A 21,652-nucleotide genomic window follows, 5' to 3' on the forward strand; every position below is an offset into this window, starting at 1 on the left:
TGATAAGTTTTATGCTAGCGACAATTTCGTATATTTATTCACACTTCGCACTTTGCTTGATCCTTTAGGTTGGAGTCGTCGACCCCATCGACGAAAAAGAGGCACTCCGCTCGGAAGCAGGGATACCATGCCCCACTCGCGATACCGAATGTAAACGCCACAAAGCCGATGAACACCTTTCCGAAATCGTCCCTCGAATCTAACATTTCCCCTAGCACCACCGAAAGTACCAACCAGATGGAGAACATCGAGGAAGTGTTCGCCATCGGGATAGAAACCAGCACGCAAAACACATCGAAGCGGCGTCATCGGCGTCATCATCGGAGAAGGTATTTGAATATACATATATCTTAGGGTCGAGTTGTAATCATCGGTGTCAAGGGCCCTGACACAGAGTCGCCAGATCAAGACTTGTTCTTGGTAACAGTAAAGGGTAACTTTTTCCCCTCAATTTGTGCTCCCTCCCCTCATCTGGCGACACTGCCCTGACAGAGTTTGGTTACCCTATTTTTGTATCTAGACCACTACTACTACTACATTGATTCAGCAACTACACTGACGTGTATAAACAGACTCACTGATGAGTATATAACTCGACCCTTATTCGTGAATATTTAAAGGCTTACATTCAGTGGATCCGAAAAGTATTTTGTAGCGGCCCGGCTGCCGCCACACCGCTCCCTTTTGTATACCGAAGAGTACCAGGGTTTTTCCCGAGACACCGGCGTGACCTCGGTATGGACATACCTGGTACCTTCCCCTGCGCGGTTAGACTATTATAAATAGCGCCAAAAAGTCTACCGAAGTTTAGTTGGTTACTCGCTGCCGTTCAGGACCAATCCTGTCAAACTCTGTATCACTACTGGAATAATAAACACCGTGTATCATCCAAAGCGATTTTCCTACCGCGTGTCGTTGAACCAGTCTCTACAGTGGTGACCCCGACGTGATCTAGAAGATAACTGAATCGAAAAGTGATCGTGAAAGTGCGGATTTTCCTTTACACGTTTAGATTCCAAAAAGAACAATAAAAATGAGCCTCACCATCGCTCCGGCAAACACGGCAAGTGAACGATGTAGTTTCCGCATCCCGGATTTCACCCCAGACGATCCAGAACTCTGGTTTTGCATACTAGAGCAAACCTTCAAAGCAGCCAACATCACATCAGACGGCGCTAAGGCGAGTCTCCTTACCGGGTCATTAGGAACGCGTTTTGCTACGGAAGTGCGCGACGTTTTAGTAAATCCTCCGGAAACCCGTCTATACGAAGCATTGAAAAGGGAGTTAATAAAGCGAGTGAGCGCGTCACAAGAACAAAAAGTGCGCAGACTATTGAAATCGAAAGAGATCGGCGACCGCAAGCCGTCACAATTTTTGCGTCACCTCCAAACCCTGGCGGGTAGCTGCAGTACCGAACCGTTCCTGAGAACTTTGTGGCTCAGACGTTTACCCGCGAATGTGCAAGCCATCCTGGCGACCTAGAAGGATGCCGGAATAAGCCAAGTTGCTGAATTAGCGGACGCTATTATGGATACCGCACTCAACCGACCAGCCATCGCCGAAACGGTGTGCACACGACCAGCAGTTCCGCCAGCCCCGCCGACCGATGGCGTAACAGAGCAGATGATGAAGCTCCTAATCTCACTGCAGGAACAAAACGCGGAAATAAAGGAGCAGATCGCAGAGATACGCTACTCTCGTAGAGACAACAGGCGCTACGACAGATACGACGATCGACGACACCCGAGGAACACATCACAGAGACGCTCACCAGCGAGGCTGCATGCACCAAACGGAATGTGTTGGTACCACGATAAGCATGGAGCCAACGCGTACCGCTGCACCGCACCCTGCACATTTCAGGGAAACTCGCGGGGCAGTCGTTAATGACGGCTAGCGACTCCAACCCGACGTTCCGCCGTCTTTTCGTTCTCGATCGAACGACGGGAACGCAATTTCTGGTCGACACTGGCGCCGACCTCTGCGTTTCCCCCGAAGGTCCATGCGTGGCCCATACCCGAAAGCGGAGTACGAACTTTCCGCGGCTAACGGCACCCCGATCGCGACATATGGAACGACGAACCTGATCCTAAATTTGGGCCTTCGTCGAAATTTTACATGGAGATTCGTCATAGCAGATGTCTCCAGGGCCATCATAGGCGCGGACTTCTTAGCTCATTACGGCCTGCTAGTCGACGTGCGCAATCAGAAATTAATCGACCAGACAACGACACTGACCATCCGAGGGACAACAGTGCTGGGAAACACTTCCTCCATTAAAATCATCCAGGGGGATTCCCAATATCACCGCCTACTTCGACGGTTCCCGGAAATCGCCAAACCTGGAGGAACCCCTATGGAAATACGCCATAGCACCCTCCACTACATCAAGACGACACCCGGACCACCCGTCGCCAGCAAGCCGCGACGCCTCGCTCGGGATCGACACCAGATCGCAAAGAAGGAGTTCGGGACCATGATGCGCCTTGGAATAACGCGCCCTTCTCAGAGCCCTTGGTCGTCTCCCCTGGATATGGTACCAAAAAAAAAGACAGCAACGACTGGAGGCCATGCGGCGACTACCGGGCCCTCAACGCACGCACAATACCGGACCGATATCCAATCCGGCATATCGAAGATTTTGCGCAATCGTTAGAAGGTAAAACCATATTCAGCACGAACGATCTTGTTCGCGCATACCACCAAATACCGGTAGCCGCAGAAGACATCCCAAAAACGGCATTAACAACACCTTTCGGCCTTTTCGAATTCCCCTTAATGTCTTTCGGTCTTCGAAACGCCGCGCAGACCTTCCAACGGTTTATTGACGAAGTCCTCCGGGGATTAGATTTTTGCTTCGCATACATCGACGACATTCTTGTAGCGTCGACCTCCGAAGTCGAACATACCAAACACCTGGAAACAATTTTCGAACGTTTTAAGCAATACGGCGTAGTAATAAACCCATCCAAATGCAGTTTCGGCCAGAAAGAAGTCAAATTCCTAGGCTTTGTAATATCCGAGGCCGGGTCACGCCCTTCGCACACAAAAGTAGAAGCCATCGCCAATTTCCCCATGCCGGAGACGGTTAAACAGTTACGCCGTTTTTTGGGTATGATAAACTTTTACAGACGTTTTATACCCAAAGCAGCTGAGACTCAGGCACCCGTAAACGAGTTATTAAAGGGAAACGTTAAAGGCAATAAACCCGTTACCTGGACGGAGGAAACCCGCGCCGCCTTTCGTCGTTGCAAAGAAAGTTTGACCCAAGCCACCCTACTAGCCCATCCGCAGGCAAATTCCCCTTTGTCGCTCATTTCGGACGCCTCCGACTTTATGATAGGGGCAGCCTTGCACCAACGTCATGGAGATACCTGGGAGCCGTTAGCCTTTTTCTCAAAGAAATTAGCGCCGAGTCAACAAAAATATTCAGCCTTCGACAGAGAATTACTAGCTATTTACGAAGCCATTAGACATTTTAGATATATGCTCGAAGGCAGAGAATTTACCATTCTAACAGACCATAAGCCACTTATTTTCGCTTTCCGCAGCTCACCCGACAAACATACGCCAAGACAAACTGGACAATTAGATTTTATAAGCCAATTCTCTACCAGTATCCGTCACATCTCCGGAAATAACAACGTGGTGGCAGACGCGTTATCCAGAATTGAAACAATAGACGGAATCATTAACTTCGATAAGCTAGCGGCATCTCAGGCAGCTGATACAGAACTCCAAATTCACTTACAAAACAACGCCAGTTTAAAGTTAAAAAAGATTCAAATCCCCGGTACGACAAAGACAATATACTGCGACCTATCCACAGAATCAGCGCGTCCCTTCCTTCCGACTGCTTTTAGACGAACCGCTTTCAACTCATTGCACAATTTAGCCCACCCCGGCACCAATGCGACAGTCAAACTCGTTATGCAACGTTACGTCTGGCCGTCCATCAAATCAGATTGTAGAGAGTGGACACGTAATTGTTTGCCGTGTCAGCGCGCAAAAACCACGAGATACGTTTCGGCACCTTTCGGTTCTTTCCCGGCACCCTCGACAAGATTTGAGCACGTCCATATAGACATTGTAGTTCTCCCCGTCTCCGAAGGATACAGATACCGCCTTACGTGCGTTGACCGCTTCACACGATGGCCAGAAGCGTTCCCTCTAAGGAACCAGGAAGCTACCACAGTCGCTCGAACGTTTTACGAGGGTTGGATATGCCGTTTTGGGGTACCGCTGCGGCTCACGACGGACCAGGGAAGGCAATTTGAGTCGTATCTTTTCAAGGAACTATGTACCCTGACAGGTACGACTCACCTGCGTACTACCGCCTACCACCCGGCGGCCAACGGCATGGTGGAACGGTTCCACCGCCAACTTAAGGCAGCCATACGCTGCTACGAAAATGCGTGTTGGACCGAGGTTCTCCCGACCATACTACTGGGCTTACGCGCAGGGTGGAAGGAAGACCTTAAAGCCACTTCGGCCGATCTAGTTTACGGAGAATCATTGAGACTGCCCGGTGAATTCCTCCGTCCAACACATATTTCTCCAAATCCCGAGGCATTCACAAGAAGTTTGCGAAATCATTTGCATAATTTAAGCCCAACCGGAGGTACGCACACCGGAGGTACGCACCACAATGTGCAGCCCATATTTATTTTTAAGGACCTAGCTAATAGCGAGTATGTATTTTTAAGACACGATGCGATTAAGGGAATCCTGCAGAATCCGTATGACGGTCCGTACAGAGTCATCCAGCGCGGTAACAACACATACAAAATAGACATCAAAGGCAAACACGTAACCGTATCAATTAATAGACTTAAGCCGGCTTACATCACTTCCGAAGACATTCCTACCCCAAATAACCAAACTATAATTCCATTCAATTCCACAGCATCAGACACCGCGACAGGGCATACCCCCAACATAGCACTACCCATAAACACCGAACCAATTGTACCCCCAACACACTCGGAAACATACGAGCGTTATACAACACGTTCCGGCAGACACGTAAGATTCCCTGATCGTTATCAAGCGGGTTTTTCTTAATGCAACGCACATACCACACGTAGGACTTAGGATATAGATTTCACATTAGCCATAAATAGGACATAAGAGCCCTTGTACAAATAGGATTAGCACATAATTTCTTCTTTTTCTACTGGCGTAATTTTCGTAATATATACGAAATTACTGGTAGGGGGGTGATGTAGCGGCCCGGCTGCCGCCACACCGCTCCCTTTTGTATACCGAAGAGTACCAGGGTTTTTCCCGAGACACCGGCGTGACCTCGGTATGGACATACCTGGTACCTTCCCCTGCGCGGTTAGACTATTATAAATAGCGCCAAAAAGTCTACCGAAGTTTAGTTGGTTAGTCGCTGCCGTTCAGGACCAATCCTGTCAAACTCTGTATCACTACTGGAATAATAAACACCGTGTATCATCCAAAGCGATTTTCCTACCGCGTGTCGTTGAACCAGTCTCTACAATTTAAACACTACATTTCCGGTTCTTAAACAATTGTCAATATTTAAATGGTGCTCACTTCATAAAAACAAATAGTCTGGATTCATTTTAAAGCTCTACCCTTGCAAAGCCGTGTTCATTTTCCTCTAAGATATTTTTACATGATATAGCAGCAGGGAAACCGAAGTCCTATTTCTCCTCAAAACCCATTTTCGTCCAAAAATTTTTCTCATAAATGACACTACCGTTGATTCGAAGATCGAAACCTCCCCTTTACAAAGACTCCTAAAAAATTAATTTATGTCGTGTAAAGCCCTCATGGTGTAACTTACGCTACTATAACCTTAGCTCTTATTGAAACGACGAAAAAAAAATCAAACGTCAATTTTTCAGGTGTCGTTGTAGAGTAAAGGTAGCTTCAATCTTTAAATCTATGGTGGTTTTAGTCGCAAAAAAATGTTTGGAAGTTTTTCAAGCCGTTTGAATTTGCAGGTATTTTTCGTAACAAATCGGTTTCCGATTTCTCGGTCGCTACATCGTGAAGAAAATCTTAGAACAAAATGAACGACGGATTATGAAATTAGAGGGTTCTAGCTTTAAAATGAGTGATTAAGTGTATATACTATGTTTACCGAGAGCCATACTCATCTTTTTCTTTTTAACTCTCATCATCCAACCGATCGCCAACAATTTTCCGTTGGTGGTGCTACTATGCCAATAACAATGGTCGTCATCGTAAAGCTGGAAAATGGGGACCGATACTGCCGGCCGGGCATTTTCAGCCCTTGAACTGCCAATAACCTGTCAAAATCGGCCATCGTGTCTCTGACCGGGTCGTGAGTGTGTTTGTGTGTAGATTATGTGCGTCTCTGCTGGAGACATTGGGGGGGGGGGGGGTAGATGAGATGAAGCTCGAAAAGAAGAGCGTATCGGAAAACTGTGTTCGAGAAAATCCAGTTTTGATCGGTACTTCGACAAAACTACTTTTTTATACTAACGTGTTACTGAACCGGACACAATGAACATTTTGAAATAAGGAATGATGTATGATGGAATTGTGTACGTATTTGAGACGAGTAACAAAAAAGATCCACTGAGACCACGTAATCAAATTTTATTAACAGGGACCATAACTGTTATAACCAAAAAGAAAAAAAGTCATGGAATAACAAGTATTTCATCGACTAAAATCGTATTGGTTGCCAATTAAGGGTTATAAGTAACTGAAAATGTTTTCTCTTGTTGGTAAATATTATCCTTGAGAGAAATTAATTTCGATCACTTATAAGAGTTATCGATGAGATAAAATTATTTCGATCGCTCATAACAGTTATTGATGAAAGACATTTGTAGTAGTTATTATTAAATAGTACAACTTTACATTTTTTATTCATAAAATTAATTGCTACAATCAAAATTCAATATGAAAAACGTGAGTTTTTCCAAATTTTTTGCTGACAAATTACACCGCAAATCATCTAATGTTAATTTTAGAGCAGGAAAGGTTCGTTCAATGCTAACCTGAGTTGCGGGCACAGCGTGAATTATGCACGCTAGTTTTGATAAATACGGGAGTCTATATTTCTGATTTTCTCAGTTGAAAAAATTTTGAAAAATTTTTTTCAGATTTCGTGTCGTTCTTAGGGTCTGTTGATTCGTTTTGTTGTACGAAACTTCTCAATGAATTTCACAGGCTTGCTCCATCCGAAAAAGAGTGGACAACTCAATAATTAAATAAGCAATTGAAATGAATTTTCTCATCAATAATTATCATGAACAAGTGACAGGAAATTCGATTATCGATCATTGTTTTGAGCGATCGAGATAAATTTCTCTCATTGATAACTGTTATGGGCCATCGAAATGAACTTCTCTCATCGATAAATGCTTTGAGCAATAGAAATGGTTTTTCTTCGTCGTTAACAATGATCGAGAAGGATCCAATTTTTTGGACACTAATAACTGTTATTTGTAACCAAAAAGTGTAAAACTCGATATTTTTTAATCATTTTGTTCTTCGAATTTTTTTCTTTATATTTTGTGTAGATTATCTTAAATTTCAATAATAATCAACTTTTTATGAATGATTTTTATCGTAGAAAATTTTAAAATAACTGTTATTTTTGGTTCCAATTTAATAACAGTGGCTGAAATTAATATTTGGACACCCCTTGCTATATAACTGTCTTAAAATGAGACTAAAATGCTCGAGTTCTTTTAAGGAGTTAGAAGGATTAATTTAGTACATGATGCGTTTAAGATGTCTTTAAAGAATTGCCATTTGTTGGAATCGTGGAGAAAATAGTGATAGTTGCTTTTTGCAACATTTTGATCTGGGCGTAAATTGGAAATCTAAAACATGCGTTCGGTGAATTTATTTGATCTTATCCCTTCAACTCTCTAAAAAATATTAAATCGTTGGTTAATTTTGAGAAAGTTATTCCATCGTAAATAGTGTCCACATATATTAATTCCGGCCTTTGCATTTGTAACACAAATCGAGGATTTTGTACATCTTATGGATGTCCATTTATTTATTTCACAAAATTAGACGAGTTCCGAATTAAGTACATTTTTTTTATATTTATTTACGTACTAGTAAGTTATGATAAATCAAGTGCATAAAATGATTAAATCATTATACATTGTGAAGTGTAGATTATGACTTACCAAATTTGTTGTTATAATTATTACGATTATTGTAATAAAACATTTGATTCGGTTTATTTAAATATATTTTCTTGTATAAAATTGGACAATTATCGTAGCTTTTTTTTAACACTAAACTGTTGAGACTCGTTGCTTGCTGTCGCATAATATTTTCTACAAATACGTTGTTGTACAACAATTTATCGAGAAAAAATACTGCGTACTTCCAAAATTACATACCCAGCAAATCGTTTTTATGATCACTTTCTGATGCACCGTTAGAAAGGAAAATTTAGTAGATCATTTCAATTTAGTACATTTACGTTAGAATATCAGAAAAAAAAATAGGAAGAAAATAGAAAGTAAATAAAAGGGCTATTGTATGACGAATGAATGCCAAAGCCGACTAATTAATCGATTGTGTTATAATGTAAATGTTCAGCGAAGGACTCCTAAAATTGATTCCTTTTTTCAAATGTTTTACATTCTGTACCAACACAAAAATTGAGTTACCATTTATTCTGGAAATTTTTTGCAAGCAGTTTGTTTGAGAATCAGCAGAGATGTAATGCATTTCGTATATGTACACTCTGTATACCCCACGTAGAATCTTATTTATCAAGGTATCCTATTTATCAAGATTTTTAATATGTAACTAAGTATATTATACTAAATGGGATCTAAAACGAAATGAGCGGAAACTATTAAATACCCACCTATAAGTAAAATATTAAGTTCTTAATGCATACAATTAAAAAATTAGGTACGGTTACATTTTTTAACATACAGACATCCTTTAATTAGCTATTTAATTATTAAATAATTATTAATTTGATTAAATTAGCTGCTATTTAATAAAAGACATGTTTCTATATATTTTTAATATATTTATAAGGTACTTTATAATATATCATATTTCCATAAAATAAATGCTAGTTTTGTTTATTATCATTTTATAATTTGATCTAATCAAAATCGACTTATACATTTTCTTTCTCTAACATTTTTTATATGTTATACAAATTTAAGATTTAATGTGTTTATTATAAAGATAACATGCAACACGCAGAATGTATAAAATGTATATTTTCTTCTTTCTTTATTTTCTGCAATACTTCGGTACTTCTGTAGGTTGTCCCTGTTAGGTGGTAGAAGGCTTACGAAAGCGCTCGTTGCTGTCGTATATCCGACACCGTGCAACACGATCGTACTGTGATTCTCCGATGAAACTCTGGAGGATTCTAAAGAGAATCAAGCCAGTCCCGATGCCTTTGACGTGGTTAAACCTTGAATCTGAAGGAATTTCTGCTCCTGTCTCGCCTCGAGCCAGATCTCCCTAAAAAGAAAAAGCAACAACAGTACTACTCCTATACTTCGTAATTTATTTTATGCGTTCTATGTGCTTTTTATGCGTTTATCTGTTGAATGTGATCTGCCCTTTTTCATATGCATACAATTCTGCCGCAAACGCGAAGCATATAGCGAATGCTTCTCCAACGTTGTACATTTTATTTTTTGGAATCACTACCTTATGTACAGGGTGGCCAAAATTCGAATACCTTTTGGCAAGGGGGATATGGATTGGTGTAACTTATTTTTGCCTCGGGGCGGACTTCGACTACATTGCCATAATCTCGAGCAAATAACTGCGAAATTGTTAAACGCAGGTGACCCGGCGTGGTCAGGGCAAGAAGAAGACGAATACATTAATTACTTAGCAATAACAAGCTCTCACAGTTCACATTTTTCCCAGTCGGTCGAAAATCTCGCAGCTTGTAAAAGTCGGCAACGGACGGATTTGTCGGCCGAGTCACATTAATTCCGGCAAGACAGGTGCGGGTAGGGGGTGGGGGTTAGAAAAACTGAAGGGTAGTAAAAGGTCTCATCTAATCGGGGCTTAAATGTTTTTCATTGGAGGATCCGTGAAAGCGATCGTGCCACGGGGTAACTTCGTCCTATCGATCCCCCCGTCCCCGCAGACATTCTCTGTTTTTTCCCTTCTTCGTTTCAACTTTCTTGGAAATGAACAGGCAAAAAGGTGAGCAGCCAAAGTGGACAGGGGGAGGAGAGGGAAATCCCATGATAAAAAGCAAGAAAAGGTTGTATGGAACGAGAAAGGGGTAAGAAGGATCAGTGATTTATCGAGATCGAGCGGTGAAAATTTCGTATTCAGCGAGTACGTGGTTCGATCGGTAGATCGGTTCCCGTAACTCATCATTTTCCACTGTCCTCCGTGACTTTCGTTCTTGCGTCCCCTACCCTCCCTGTCTTTTCCGCGCCCCACTCTTTTGCTCGTGAGCTATCAGGGACGCCGGGTTATCGCGGCCGTTGTCTGTCACCTGGACAACTGAAAGGACGTGAATGGACGTGTGAAAGGAGAGGAATTTAAGGCCTGATTCAATGAACCTCGATTAAAACGAACCTCACGCGCGGGTGCCGCGGAAAGCTCTATTAACTACGGACAGCTTCACGTTTAATATGCTAACGATGAAAGATATCTGGTGCTTGAGACATACGGTGGGTCCAAACAGTATTTCAATACTACATTTTTGAGTCCTCGAAATACTTTCGATGTTTAACACGTTGAATGCCACGTCACTCATATGTGGGTGACGGAATTATCTGTGCAGGTTTTAAAATGAATTTTTACGTTGATATATTCATTGTACCAAACTTGATTAGGATCTGTAATATGCAAGAAAGTTGGAGGACTACTCGGTATCATACATTTAATTTTTTTCAATTTTTATTTCATTAAATAACTTACTTTGATTTTATGATATTTGGGGCTTTCTAGTTTGGCGATTAAAGTGTTAAACTGTGATCATTTCGTAAAAAGAATATTTTTTCGGTGAATGTGATGAATGTGGTCAGTAACCAGTAATAATTGTGGCCAATTATTTATAGAATATATATACCAAGTTTCATAAAGGTCGAGTAATCAGTGTTTGAGCTACGTTGCACGGCGTGCGAAATTTAGCGTTCCGAGAAAAATGCGTTTAAAGTTTGAGTAATGTAAAAAACACGTTACGTGTATGTATATCATGAAAAAAAATCTTAATTCATTTCAACTTACCGCGGTTTTTTGCGAATCTGCGATTTTAGGGCCATAGAACAGATCTTCTTCTTCAGTTCATCCGTTTTTTCTTCTTTTCGAGAAGCACGAAGCCTGTCCGACAAAAGCCCGATTACGTGAGCCGCTTCACCCAACCCAACCGTTCACTTTATTTTGAAAATAACGTCCAAGAACATCTCTGATCACTTTTTAACTTTTTTTATCGTATTCCTGAGGAAATTTCCTATCGATTTAAACAAAACAAAAAAAATGCTAAAAAATTTAAGTTTACACAAGGGTTCCCTCCTTAAGCTCTCTCTTACTAAAATTAACATTGCATGTAATTATATGGATATTTTATAGAAGGATACGTTGCGTTTCATAAAGTATTATAAGTATGAAGTCTGTTGTCGGAGCAAGTGTTGAGTGCGACATTTTTGTTAAATATGTATTTTCAATTATATTTTTCTCTGCTTGGAAAGAATTATTCTTTCCGCGTATTTCTTTGCACTTGCGATAATACGGTATTTGTTTCGTTAAAGTTTTACCATTGGCGTAATTCTTACAAAGAGATTCTCTCATCAACTGAAATTATTTAAGAAGATTATAAAATGTATTCTCTAATAAGGCATACAAGCTGAATTTCGCAACGGTCACAGACATCTTTTCTACAATACTGTAAAAACGTATCGTTCGGAATATAAAAAGTATTATATCAATTAGCTTAATAGTTTGCCCTCCAATCACTCACAAATATTGATCACCTTTTGGTGCCAAAATACGTATGCGTACGAGCCCTCAGAGGATGAAAGTACTCTACGAAAATTGGCACTTCTACAACTATCTGGGAAACTATTAAAAGCAAGAATTTAATTTCGACGGCAAAATTAGGGGATTAAAACAATTAACAAATAGAAAAAAATTTAGAATGACGGCTACCCTCGGAATGAGATATTGTAATAGATATATTAAGCCGTATACAGGGTGAGTCACCAAACGTTAGCACCTCAAATATCTTTGTTGTTTCTAAAGATACGTAAAATATGGTAAGGACAAAGTTGAATGGTACAATGGGGCTGACACGATGCAAAAAAAAATTTTGTTTTTATGTCATTTTTTTGGAGATATCAAGATCACCTTGACTTTTTTAAATGGAACCACCCTTTTTTAAACACCTACAATGATAGTCCCTTTCATTAGGAATTCAGTGACTATAATTAGTACAAGGTCATTCAAGGTCAAGGACAGAAAAAACGTATAAAACTAAAATATGGAAGCAGAATACGTTTATCACGGTTGAGACTTGTAGGAAATAGTAAACATACTATGGTCGTAGTTAAAGTAAACATACTAAGGTCCTTCAATGTTATTCAGCATTCTTACTTACTATCAGTATGTTTCCAAACGCGATTCCGCTATGTTATATTCGATGACTGAAAAGTGTGATATGATCACGATTTACTGTGAATGTAGAAAAAATGCAGTGCAGGCCCGACTACTTTATGAAGAAAGGTACCCCGAGCGAAACACTCCTTCTAGACATACTTTCACTAATACGTACAGGTTGTTTCGAAGCACTGGAAGTGTACATGCAAGACAGTACAAACGGAAGAATCCCACGACTAATGAAGACAATGAAATTAATATTTTAGCAGCTATAGCTGTCAATCCTCACGTGAGTACGAGAAAAATTGCCCGGGAAGCAGGTATAAGTCAAAGTAGCGTAATAAGAATTCTGGCCCGACATAAATTTCATCCGTTCCACATATCGCTCCATCAAGAATTGCACGGGAATGATTTTCAAAATATGTCTAATATGTCTTGTTTACGGACGAAGCAACATTTACTAATCATGGCTCAATTAATCTACGGAACGCCCATTATTGGTCTGTGGATAATCCGCACTGGCTGCGAGAAATTGATCATCAAAGACAATGGAGCGTAAACGTGTGGTGTGGTATTTTGAACGACAAAGTAATTGGACCATATTTCGTTAACGGAATGATGACGGGACAGAAATACGCTCAATTTTTGCAAGAAGATCTGCCAATTTTGTTAGAAGATGTCCCTTTACAAAATCGCTACGATATGTGGTACCAACATGACGGTTGTCCTGCTCATGATGCACGAGTAGCAAGCGAAACGTTGGATTCTCGATATCCAAACCGATGGGTTGGACGAGGCGGAACAGTTTCATGGCCAGCACGTTCGCCTGATTTAAATCCACTGGATTTCTTTTTATGGTGTCTGCTAAAAGAGACCTTGTACACGGATGCTCCAACAACAGTTGAAGATATGCGTCAGCGTATCATCACAGCATGTACGAATATCACGTCGGATACACTTATCAGAGTTCAACATTCCTTCAGAGCTCGTTTACAACAATGTATCGACGCAGACGGCCATCATTTCGAACATTTATAAAATACAGGTATTCTGCTTCCATATTTTAGTTTTATACGCTTTTTCTGTCCTTGACCTTGAATGACCTTGTACTAATTATAGTCACTGAATTCCTAATGAAAGGGACTATCATTGTAGGTGTTTAAAAAAGGGTGGTTCCATTTAAAAAAGTCAAGGTGATCTTGATATCTCCAAAAAAATGACATAAAAACAAAATTTTTTTTTGCATCGTGTCACCCCATTGTACCATTCAACTTTGTCCTTATCATATTTTACGTATCTTTAGAAACAACAAAGATATTTGAGGTGCTAACGTTTGGTGACTCACCCTGTATAAAACGAAATACCTCTCGTGAAACATACCAATTAATTTAAATAATAATTTAATAAATTAAACTTTACAGGACATGTTTATTTCCAGCAACACGAAGAAAAATGTAAACATGTCGAAATAATTGCCATCGTTTCCGTATAATAACTGCGATTGAAACGGTTACATACGCTTCCCGGAGAACAAACAAACAATACGCATGCGCCTCCAGTTTTTGCGCGTTACTCGTTACATCGAGATCCAAACGATTTTATCGGTTTACAAAAGTTTGAAGCTGCTCTTAATTAATTGCTTAATTAACTGGGACCGGTGGCGCACGAGCGGATAACTAATTAATTCCAAAATGATTACAACGAGAGAGGTCCGATTGCAGCGGATTACGTTTCACCGCCGAGGCACTGACGCCTGCTGCGGTGCATCCACGATTTGTTTTCCTATAACCGAAAAGTTCCATCGAGGTTGGCGACAGATGAACCCCCCCCCCCTCCTCATAACCAAAAAATTTCACTTAATTTTACATGACCGGTTTTATAAAGAAACGAGATACAAAGGCCAGTCAAATATTCCTAAACCGAACTTTTTCTAAGAACATCAACGAGTTATTTCTCTATGTATGTTCTGCTACAATCCACACACTTCCATCCGCAGCAGAAACAAAGTTATAATCCAGCCCAATTACTAAATCCACCATATATACAGTCGGAGACAAATTCAAGTGGACACCCCATTAAAAACTAATAACTTTACTAAAATTTGTCCGAACGACGTACTTTTTTGAGATGCTAGAAGGATCAGTTTACTAGGTAATATGTAAAAAAAAAGTAACTGAAGGTCACAATTTTCAACTTTTTTACCTGCACCTACAATAAAAATTTAAAATATGCTTTTTGTATTGTAAGTAAATTATATACAGGGTGAATGAAAATTAAGGACAAAGTTGAATTCATTAATTATTAATTATTAACGAAAATATTTGTTTTTATGGTATTTTGAAGGTCATGAAGGTCATGAAGGGTAGATGAAGGTTACCTTCAGTTTTTTAAACGGAATCACCCCTTTTTGAACACCGACGATGATAGTCTCTTCCATTAGGAATTCACTGACTACTCAAGGTCATTCGAGATCACATACCATGACGAGACCTTTGAAAACAACAAAGATATTCGAGGGGCAAACGTTAGGTGACTCACCCTGTATATGCATAATGTTTCATCAAAATCAATTAAGATTGCTACGAGCCGTAAATGATTAAAAATGGCCAAAATTGTGAATAACTAAGATTCAGATCAATCGTAAGCCTAAAATTCAAAGATTTTTACATGTTTCAATGTCCACAGCTTTTTCGTGAGTCAACCAATTTCGATGAAACTTCGTACACGCATATAACTCACTTAGATTTGCGAAATGCATATTTTAACTTTTCGTTACAAGCACAAGGGAAACAGTTAAAAATCGTGACCTCCAGTTTTTTCTTCGCAACTCCCAGGAATAGCAATTGCAACCAAATTTTTAACGCAGGTTATCTAGAAAACTAACGTCTCAAATGAAAAAACTTAAGTCGTTTGGTCCAATTAAAAAAAAATGTATTAGTTTTTAAAGGGTGTCCACTTAATTTTATCCTCGACTGTACATATTTTCATATAATCGATAGACGACCCAATGGGAAAAATAAGTTAAACAACGAGGATCTGAACGGGTTCAAAGATATTTTATCAGGATCATAAAAAATTTCTAGCTCAAAGCCCCAAATGGGTACTCGGTTATGGCCGGAAGGGTTAACGCGGGAATTGAAATATTCGTAACACAATAAAAAGGTCTCGCTCGGGGGATCCTTTTATTACCGGTGATTGATGAAAAATCGTGAATCGTTGAATTTCCACGGATTCGAAGGATTATTTCGATTTGGTGAGGACACTGATATATTATATTGTGGTTTATTGCTTGCCGGTTATAGGAGGGTGCGGACCGGCTGCGAGATGGATCGACATACGAAGGGGTGGTAACTAGCGCACGTCAAAGCTAATAGAATGATCTATGCGTCTCGCGATCGTTTGATTGAAATCCACGTCGAGTCGACTGATGGTGTGCGGTCCCCAATGGAACCGAATGGTTCTGTGAATGCCGCGCGCGCGCGCGGAAGAGAAAAGGATGACATTTTGAAAAGGGCGCAACCATGCCGTCGGGTCACGTGGTCTCCACCATGAATTTAAGATCGCATCTAATGGGATTTACGTGCTTCAAATTTGCCCGCGACCGCATTCGAACGACGCTCTATGAATTTTAAAGCGGAACACATTCTTGTTTGACCCCTAGAATTATCCTGTCGTTCGTATTAGTTGTTTTGTTACTCAAATGCCAATAAATCCTCGTTCGATGAATTTAATATTTGAGGAGATACTGTTCGGATACTATTCTATTGGAAAATAGGGGAACAATTTTTCTTATTCTTTTAACGCTACGACCCTAAACGAAGCTCATCTGTCTAAACTTATATTGTAGTATATCATATTATGATTTGTTATTTTCACACTTTCCAACAATTTCTACAGACAAACAAATAAAAAGCAAATAAAAAACACTTTGTTTTTGAAATTTCGCTGTATTGAAAGCAGTTGCATCTTTGTATAGTCTGGAAAAGGATTATTGACAGTACTCACTGAAACATGTACACGTGATGTAAATTATTAAATACATTTACTAAATGTCAAACGGATTCACAATCGTGTTGTACTCGCAATTAAAATTTCTAATACCTTAGGTGCACGGTGTGTGTCGATGACGTTCACAAATAAATTATACGACTCTGGTGACACGTACTTCTAACGTGTAAATATGCGACTGAAAAAAGAAAACAATTTCACGACGACACCAAAGGAACAGGATAAACATTCATCGTCACGTTGAATAACTGGAATATGGTCGGTTCGTAAATTCATTAAAAAACACGCACCGCGTCATTGCACATTCATGCAGGTGGGGAATATAAAATTCATTTCGATCATGGTCATGCTTCGTGACAAAATTCACGTTTGCACGTATACGCGACCAAATAAAAGGGTCTCGCGAGCGCGCAGCATTTGTCATCAATGAAAACGCAGCGTTACCCCGAAATCTATGCATCGCAGTCCCTTCCGTCGAACATGTGTCTGATATATCGACGGGCAATAATCATTCCGCTCAAACATTCCGCAGCTGAAACGTCATTTAATTAATTCAATAATATAAATTATTCGGGACGAACGGCACTTTACAAAACGAACGGTGTTCGTAAACATTTTTCATGTAATATTCTTAATCTCCTTTATACATATCATCCTCGACAGATTTGTAATTTATATTAATACAAACATTCGATAAATTATACCTGCAGCTGTTCTGTAGTTTAATATATTACAATCCCAGGCGAGATAAATTGGTCTCGTAAAAATAAGTTTGAATTTTTAGTTTTTGGAATAGCATGCTGAAGAACACTCGTTTTTCTCTTATTGCCATTGCAAAATTGGGTAATTTTTACGAAATAATAGTTCATTATTAGAAAGTAGAAAATGTGGGAAACAAATCGCAATAGTTTTGATACCTTTGAGGATATTAACAAAACAAAAAGTATTGACCCATTTATATATGCTCGTGTCTAAATTTTCTTTTGTTTATTTTTGAACCCATTTTCTTCTGATTAATTAATTTCATATCTTCGTTAATTTTATATAATTATACGTAAGATCTGCAGTCTACTTATGTGTCTACATCTGTTCAAGTATTCAGAATGTTTTCGGTGTTCTTAAATTTGGTAAAAAATATTTGAAACTTCTGAATATATAGATTTTTAATACGTTAAAATGTTACAGCGAACCTCCGTTAACATACGAGGAAGAATGGTGGACGATAAAGTTCTTAATAGACGTAGCATTAGTTTCTTTTACTGCTAGTTCCGTTTTTACGATAAAAGTATCAGCCAGCAATGACTCCACTGCCAACCGGGCCTGGTTAAACCTCTGAACCGGCAAAGGGTTGAAAGTTTCGACATGGGGATTTAATGGGATCCGAGATTAGAGGGAATTGCTCGATTATCGTTACATTTTATATCTCGGACTGCATTTCGTGGTGGTACCCTACAAGACCGCCACAGTCGAAACAATGGACCGTATTTTGTTACTTGCAGCACTTATTGTTAAACGTGGTCTTAAGCTAGACGCATCGCTGAAGTCTCTAGATCCTTCCTGCTGTCGTAACAATTAACCCTAAACCCAAGACAAATGCAGTTCCGAGCTAGGTGAAATGCTATCTTCGAGAGTAACAATCGTACTCCGAGAAACAATAGCAAAACTTAAACGGAGAAATTTGTCGAAGCATACGGAACACATCGTTGATCTTGACTATGTTCTATTATCACGTCATCGCAGAGTTTAAGCACTCTCACCCTTAACCAAAACTTTAGAATCATTTGTCGATTTGTGATAAAATTATTATACATAGCGTGACGTATTTTTACTTTAATCTAAACCGAATATTGGCAGAAGTACATTTCTGAAACTCGTAGTTCATACCTATAAGTTAATTGTGCTTGCTTAAGTATGTTGACTTGATAATCATGTCTACATTTCAGCGCATCAGTGCACATCGTGATTCTAAACTCTGAAGTTCGTAGTTATCTGTGGCGTATGTCATTTTCCACAGCGGAACACGCTTTAACTCTCGCAAGGTGAACGCTTTTCATGATTTTGTGGCAACCATAGCTGCATCTATTTAAATTCTTGCGTATCATTTATGTTGAACATATTTTTTAATCTAGTTCTCTTCTAACAGTAGTCCTAATAGTAGGAAGTACCAACAGGTAACTACACTGATTCACCAGACTGCGGATCTTTATGCAAAATAAAATACTGTTTGCATAATTTCTTTCTTCTTTTCATTATTTTATTAAACTGGAACTAACACGTTGATGTTCTTAAATTGTTTAAACGTGTTCACTGCTTTGAATTGTACGTAACAATTTTTGTTATAAACACATAAAATACTCGGTTCGTACCACCTCATCACTATCACAAACACAGTCAGACGTGATCAGTGGTTTCTTGAAAGTGTTGGGAGAATAATAATAATACAGAAAATGTGCTTGAGTTTATAAATATCCACAGGCACTGTATACATGCAAACCTTCAATACAGAACAGTCGTCTGATCTGTGTGCAAAAATGTCGAAACAACGCCTACAAAACGACGCTCTGGATCCGAAGATCCCCTTAACGGCGCGTCGAGAGGAACAAACAGTGATATCGAGAAAAAGCTGGAGCCCTTAAAAACCGGAGGCACGATTTATTATTGTGTCTCCGCGTTTAAATCCGACTGAACAAGTGACACCGAGTCCGCGGCAAGAAACGAGCCGTTGGAACGGGGGCTTGGGAAAAATGTGGGGTGCGCGGCGAGGGGAGTGACACTTTGAAAAATACTTTCGCCCTCGCCCCCTTCTCTGCCTCGCCCCTTTTCCAGCTCCCACGCGTAAACATATCGGAGTAAGCCGCGGAACGAGCTCACGCGTGTGCCGGTTCTGCCCCTCGTTTATTAGTACTAATTACCGCGGGGGCATAATTCTCCTCGGATTCTCTATTCCCGCACCACCCCCTCGAAGGGGTGAACCACCCTTCCAGCGGCGACTCTCGACCAGGCAAGCAGTCAAGCTCTACGCATTTCTGAATCGGTGCCGGCATTACAATTAATTAACGGGGCCTCGCGAGCGGTAGCTGCATTAAGGGTGCGCTGCTCTGGCGCACAGTCAACCAAGGAGAGAGAGGGGGGAGGGAGAGAGAGAGAGAGGGGGGGGGGCTAGCGCCAAACCGTGCAAATCGCAGAAATTCATGGATGACGGAGAAAAACTCCGGAGACACGGCGATAAAGAGGGAGAGAGCAGGAAAGTCTTTCTTTGACGACGCGGCTACCGTTCCCCTGTGGTTTCCCGGGTTTACGATCGCACCCGATGCTAGACCGCCACCGGGTCAGCTTACGCTTTACGATTGACCCCCTTGCCCGCTCTCCTTATGAAATGAATATACGCCTATTCGCGGTTAGAAAACTCCCGGCGAAGTGAGAGGAAAACGACCTGGAGAATTGCCATTTATTCTACTCTCTCTCTCTCTCTCTCTCTCTCTCTCTCTCTCTCTCTCTCTCTCTCTCTCGCTCTCCCTCTCTGTTGGGTTGTTGTAGGTGTCGTTCGCAAATATACGATTCCGTTTTGTTTCAACGACGACTCGTATGGACGTACAAAATTCTAAATCGCCTATTTTTCTATATTTATCGATTAATATGTTTACAGGTGTATAAAATATGAATAATTATTAACTTTTTACAACATTTATTTGGTTTTTGTTAATTAAACAATATATTTTAAGTGATTTATAATTAAATATAAAATACAACAAAGTTCTGGATCTATGTAACACAAAATGATGTAACAAGTAGCAGATATTGTCAAAGAAGACGTCATTTTTAAGTATGGACAAAAAGAATGTAATTTTGGAAAAATGATGGTAAATGTTACTTTTTGGAGATTCAGACATATTCTAACGGGAAAAATTATTCTTTGGTTTAGTATAAGGTTTCAATTTATAAATAACAACTCTACTTCATATTATTGTTTATTATTTTAATAAAAATATAATAACATGAAAATATGAATAAAACAAAAGAAATAACAGAGATCAAAATCAATGTCTTAAATAGAAACGTTCGGTTGCTAAAAACAAATAACTTATAAACTAACAACTAAAACTAATAACTTATAAATAAATGTAAATAGAATATTGTTGTATACCCGATAACCCTAGGCTCTAGTTAAACACCAACGCATCATGATAATCATGCCATAGACACGTCAGCCAAAACCCTTGAATCATCAGGACCAAACAGACCCTTAGACTTTGTCTCTTTGAGATGTCTGTTTTGAGATGTTATATCCATCATATATAGGAAACTTAAACACTCCTTAGTACATTTTAACATATTTCTAGCGCGTATGGAAAGGTGCCCATTCATTTATAGGTTAGGTGTTCGTCTTTTAGGTGAAGTTTACACGCTCTGTAAATATACAACAAAAGAATTTTAAGTTTTAATATTCAAGGGTTTTAATACATGGTTATTTTAGATTACATTAGCACAGTTAGTTTTTGTTTATTTGAAAGTATATTCACACTGTGCGACGCTTTGTTTGTAGTTTCGGGTTTATTGTTTTGTCAATCAGTGCGTGGGGTTACCGTTCGGAAAAGTTACTTTAACTCTCGGTCGGCCGGCCATTCTTCTAACTAGACTACGGATTTTACGCATTTATGAGGAAAATGGGTGGGCGGTGTTTTATAATTATAATCAACATGAGTGCGGCTATATCCAGCACCACAATGAAACAGTAATAACGTGTCCTGACGAAATGCTATGCGTAGCAAAAAACTATTTTTATAAGAAAAATTTTTAATGTTTCGAGCCAATAAAAAGACTATTGTATATATTGACATTATTTTGGTACGGGCGATAAGGTACGCCTATTTTATATGTACGTAAAATTTAAAAGAGATCGATTAACACAGTTTTGAGAAATCATGTAGGCCAATTCATAAAATATTGTATTGAGAAAAACTGTTTAAGGGGGAAACCTTGTGTAAAATGAAATTTTTGAGCAGTTTTTTTTTATGTTTAAATCGATAGGAAATTTCCTCACGGATACGATAAAAAAAGTTAGAAAGTGAT

General features: G+C 39.6%; 2 protein-coding genes across 3 annotated transcripts in view; one reads left to right on the plus strand and one right to left on the minus strand.

Annotated features, from left to right (window-relative positions):
• Positions 1-21,652, plus strand: part of Tok (tolloid-like protein 1 tolkin) — a 175,672-nt gene that overhangs the window by 113,655 nt on the left and 40,365 nt on the right. For both annotated transcript variants that reach the window (XM_076804352.1, XM_076804356.1), the window contains exon 4: positions 69-329. In XM_076804352.1, the coding sequence (XP_076660467.1) occupies positions 69-329 (261 nt within the window). The remainder of the gene's footprint in view (positions 1-68; positions 330-21,652) is intronic.
• The window catches only part of LOC143364128 (uncharacterized), a 69,090-nt gene continuing 56,552 nt past the window's right edge, over positions 9,115-21,652 (minus strand). The window contains exon 2 of the mRNA XM_076804629.1: positions 9,115-9,469. Coding sequence (XP_076660744.1) covers positions 9,385-9,469 — 85 coding nt within the window. The 3' untranslated portion in view covers positions 9,115-9,384. The remainder of the gene's footprint in view (positions 9,470-21,652) is intronic.

This window comes from Halictus rubicundus, chromosome 2, assembly GCF_050948215.1.
Source record: "Halictus rubicundus isolate RS-2024b chromosome 2, iyHalRubi1_principal, whole genome shotgun sequence".
Lineage (NCBI taxonomy): Eukaryota > Metazoa > Arthropoda > Insecta > Hymenoptera > Halictidae > Halictus > Halictus rubicundus.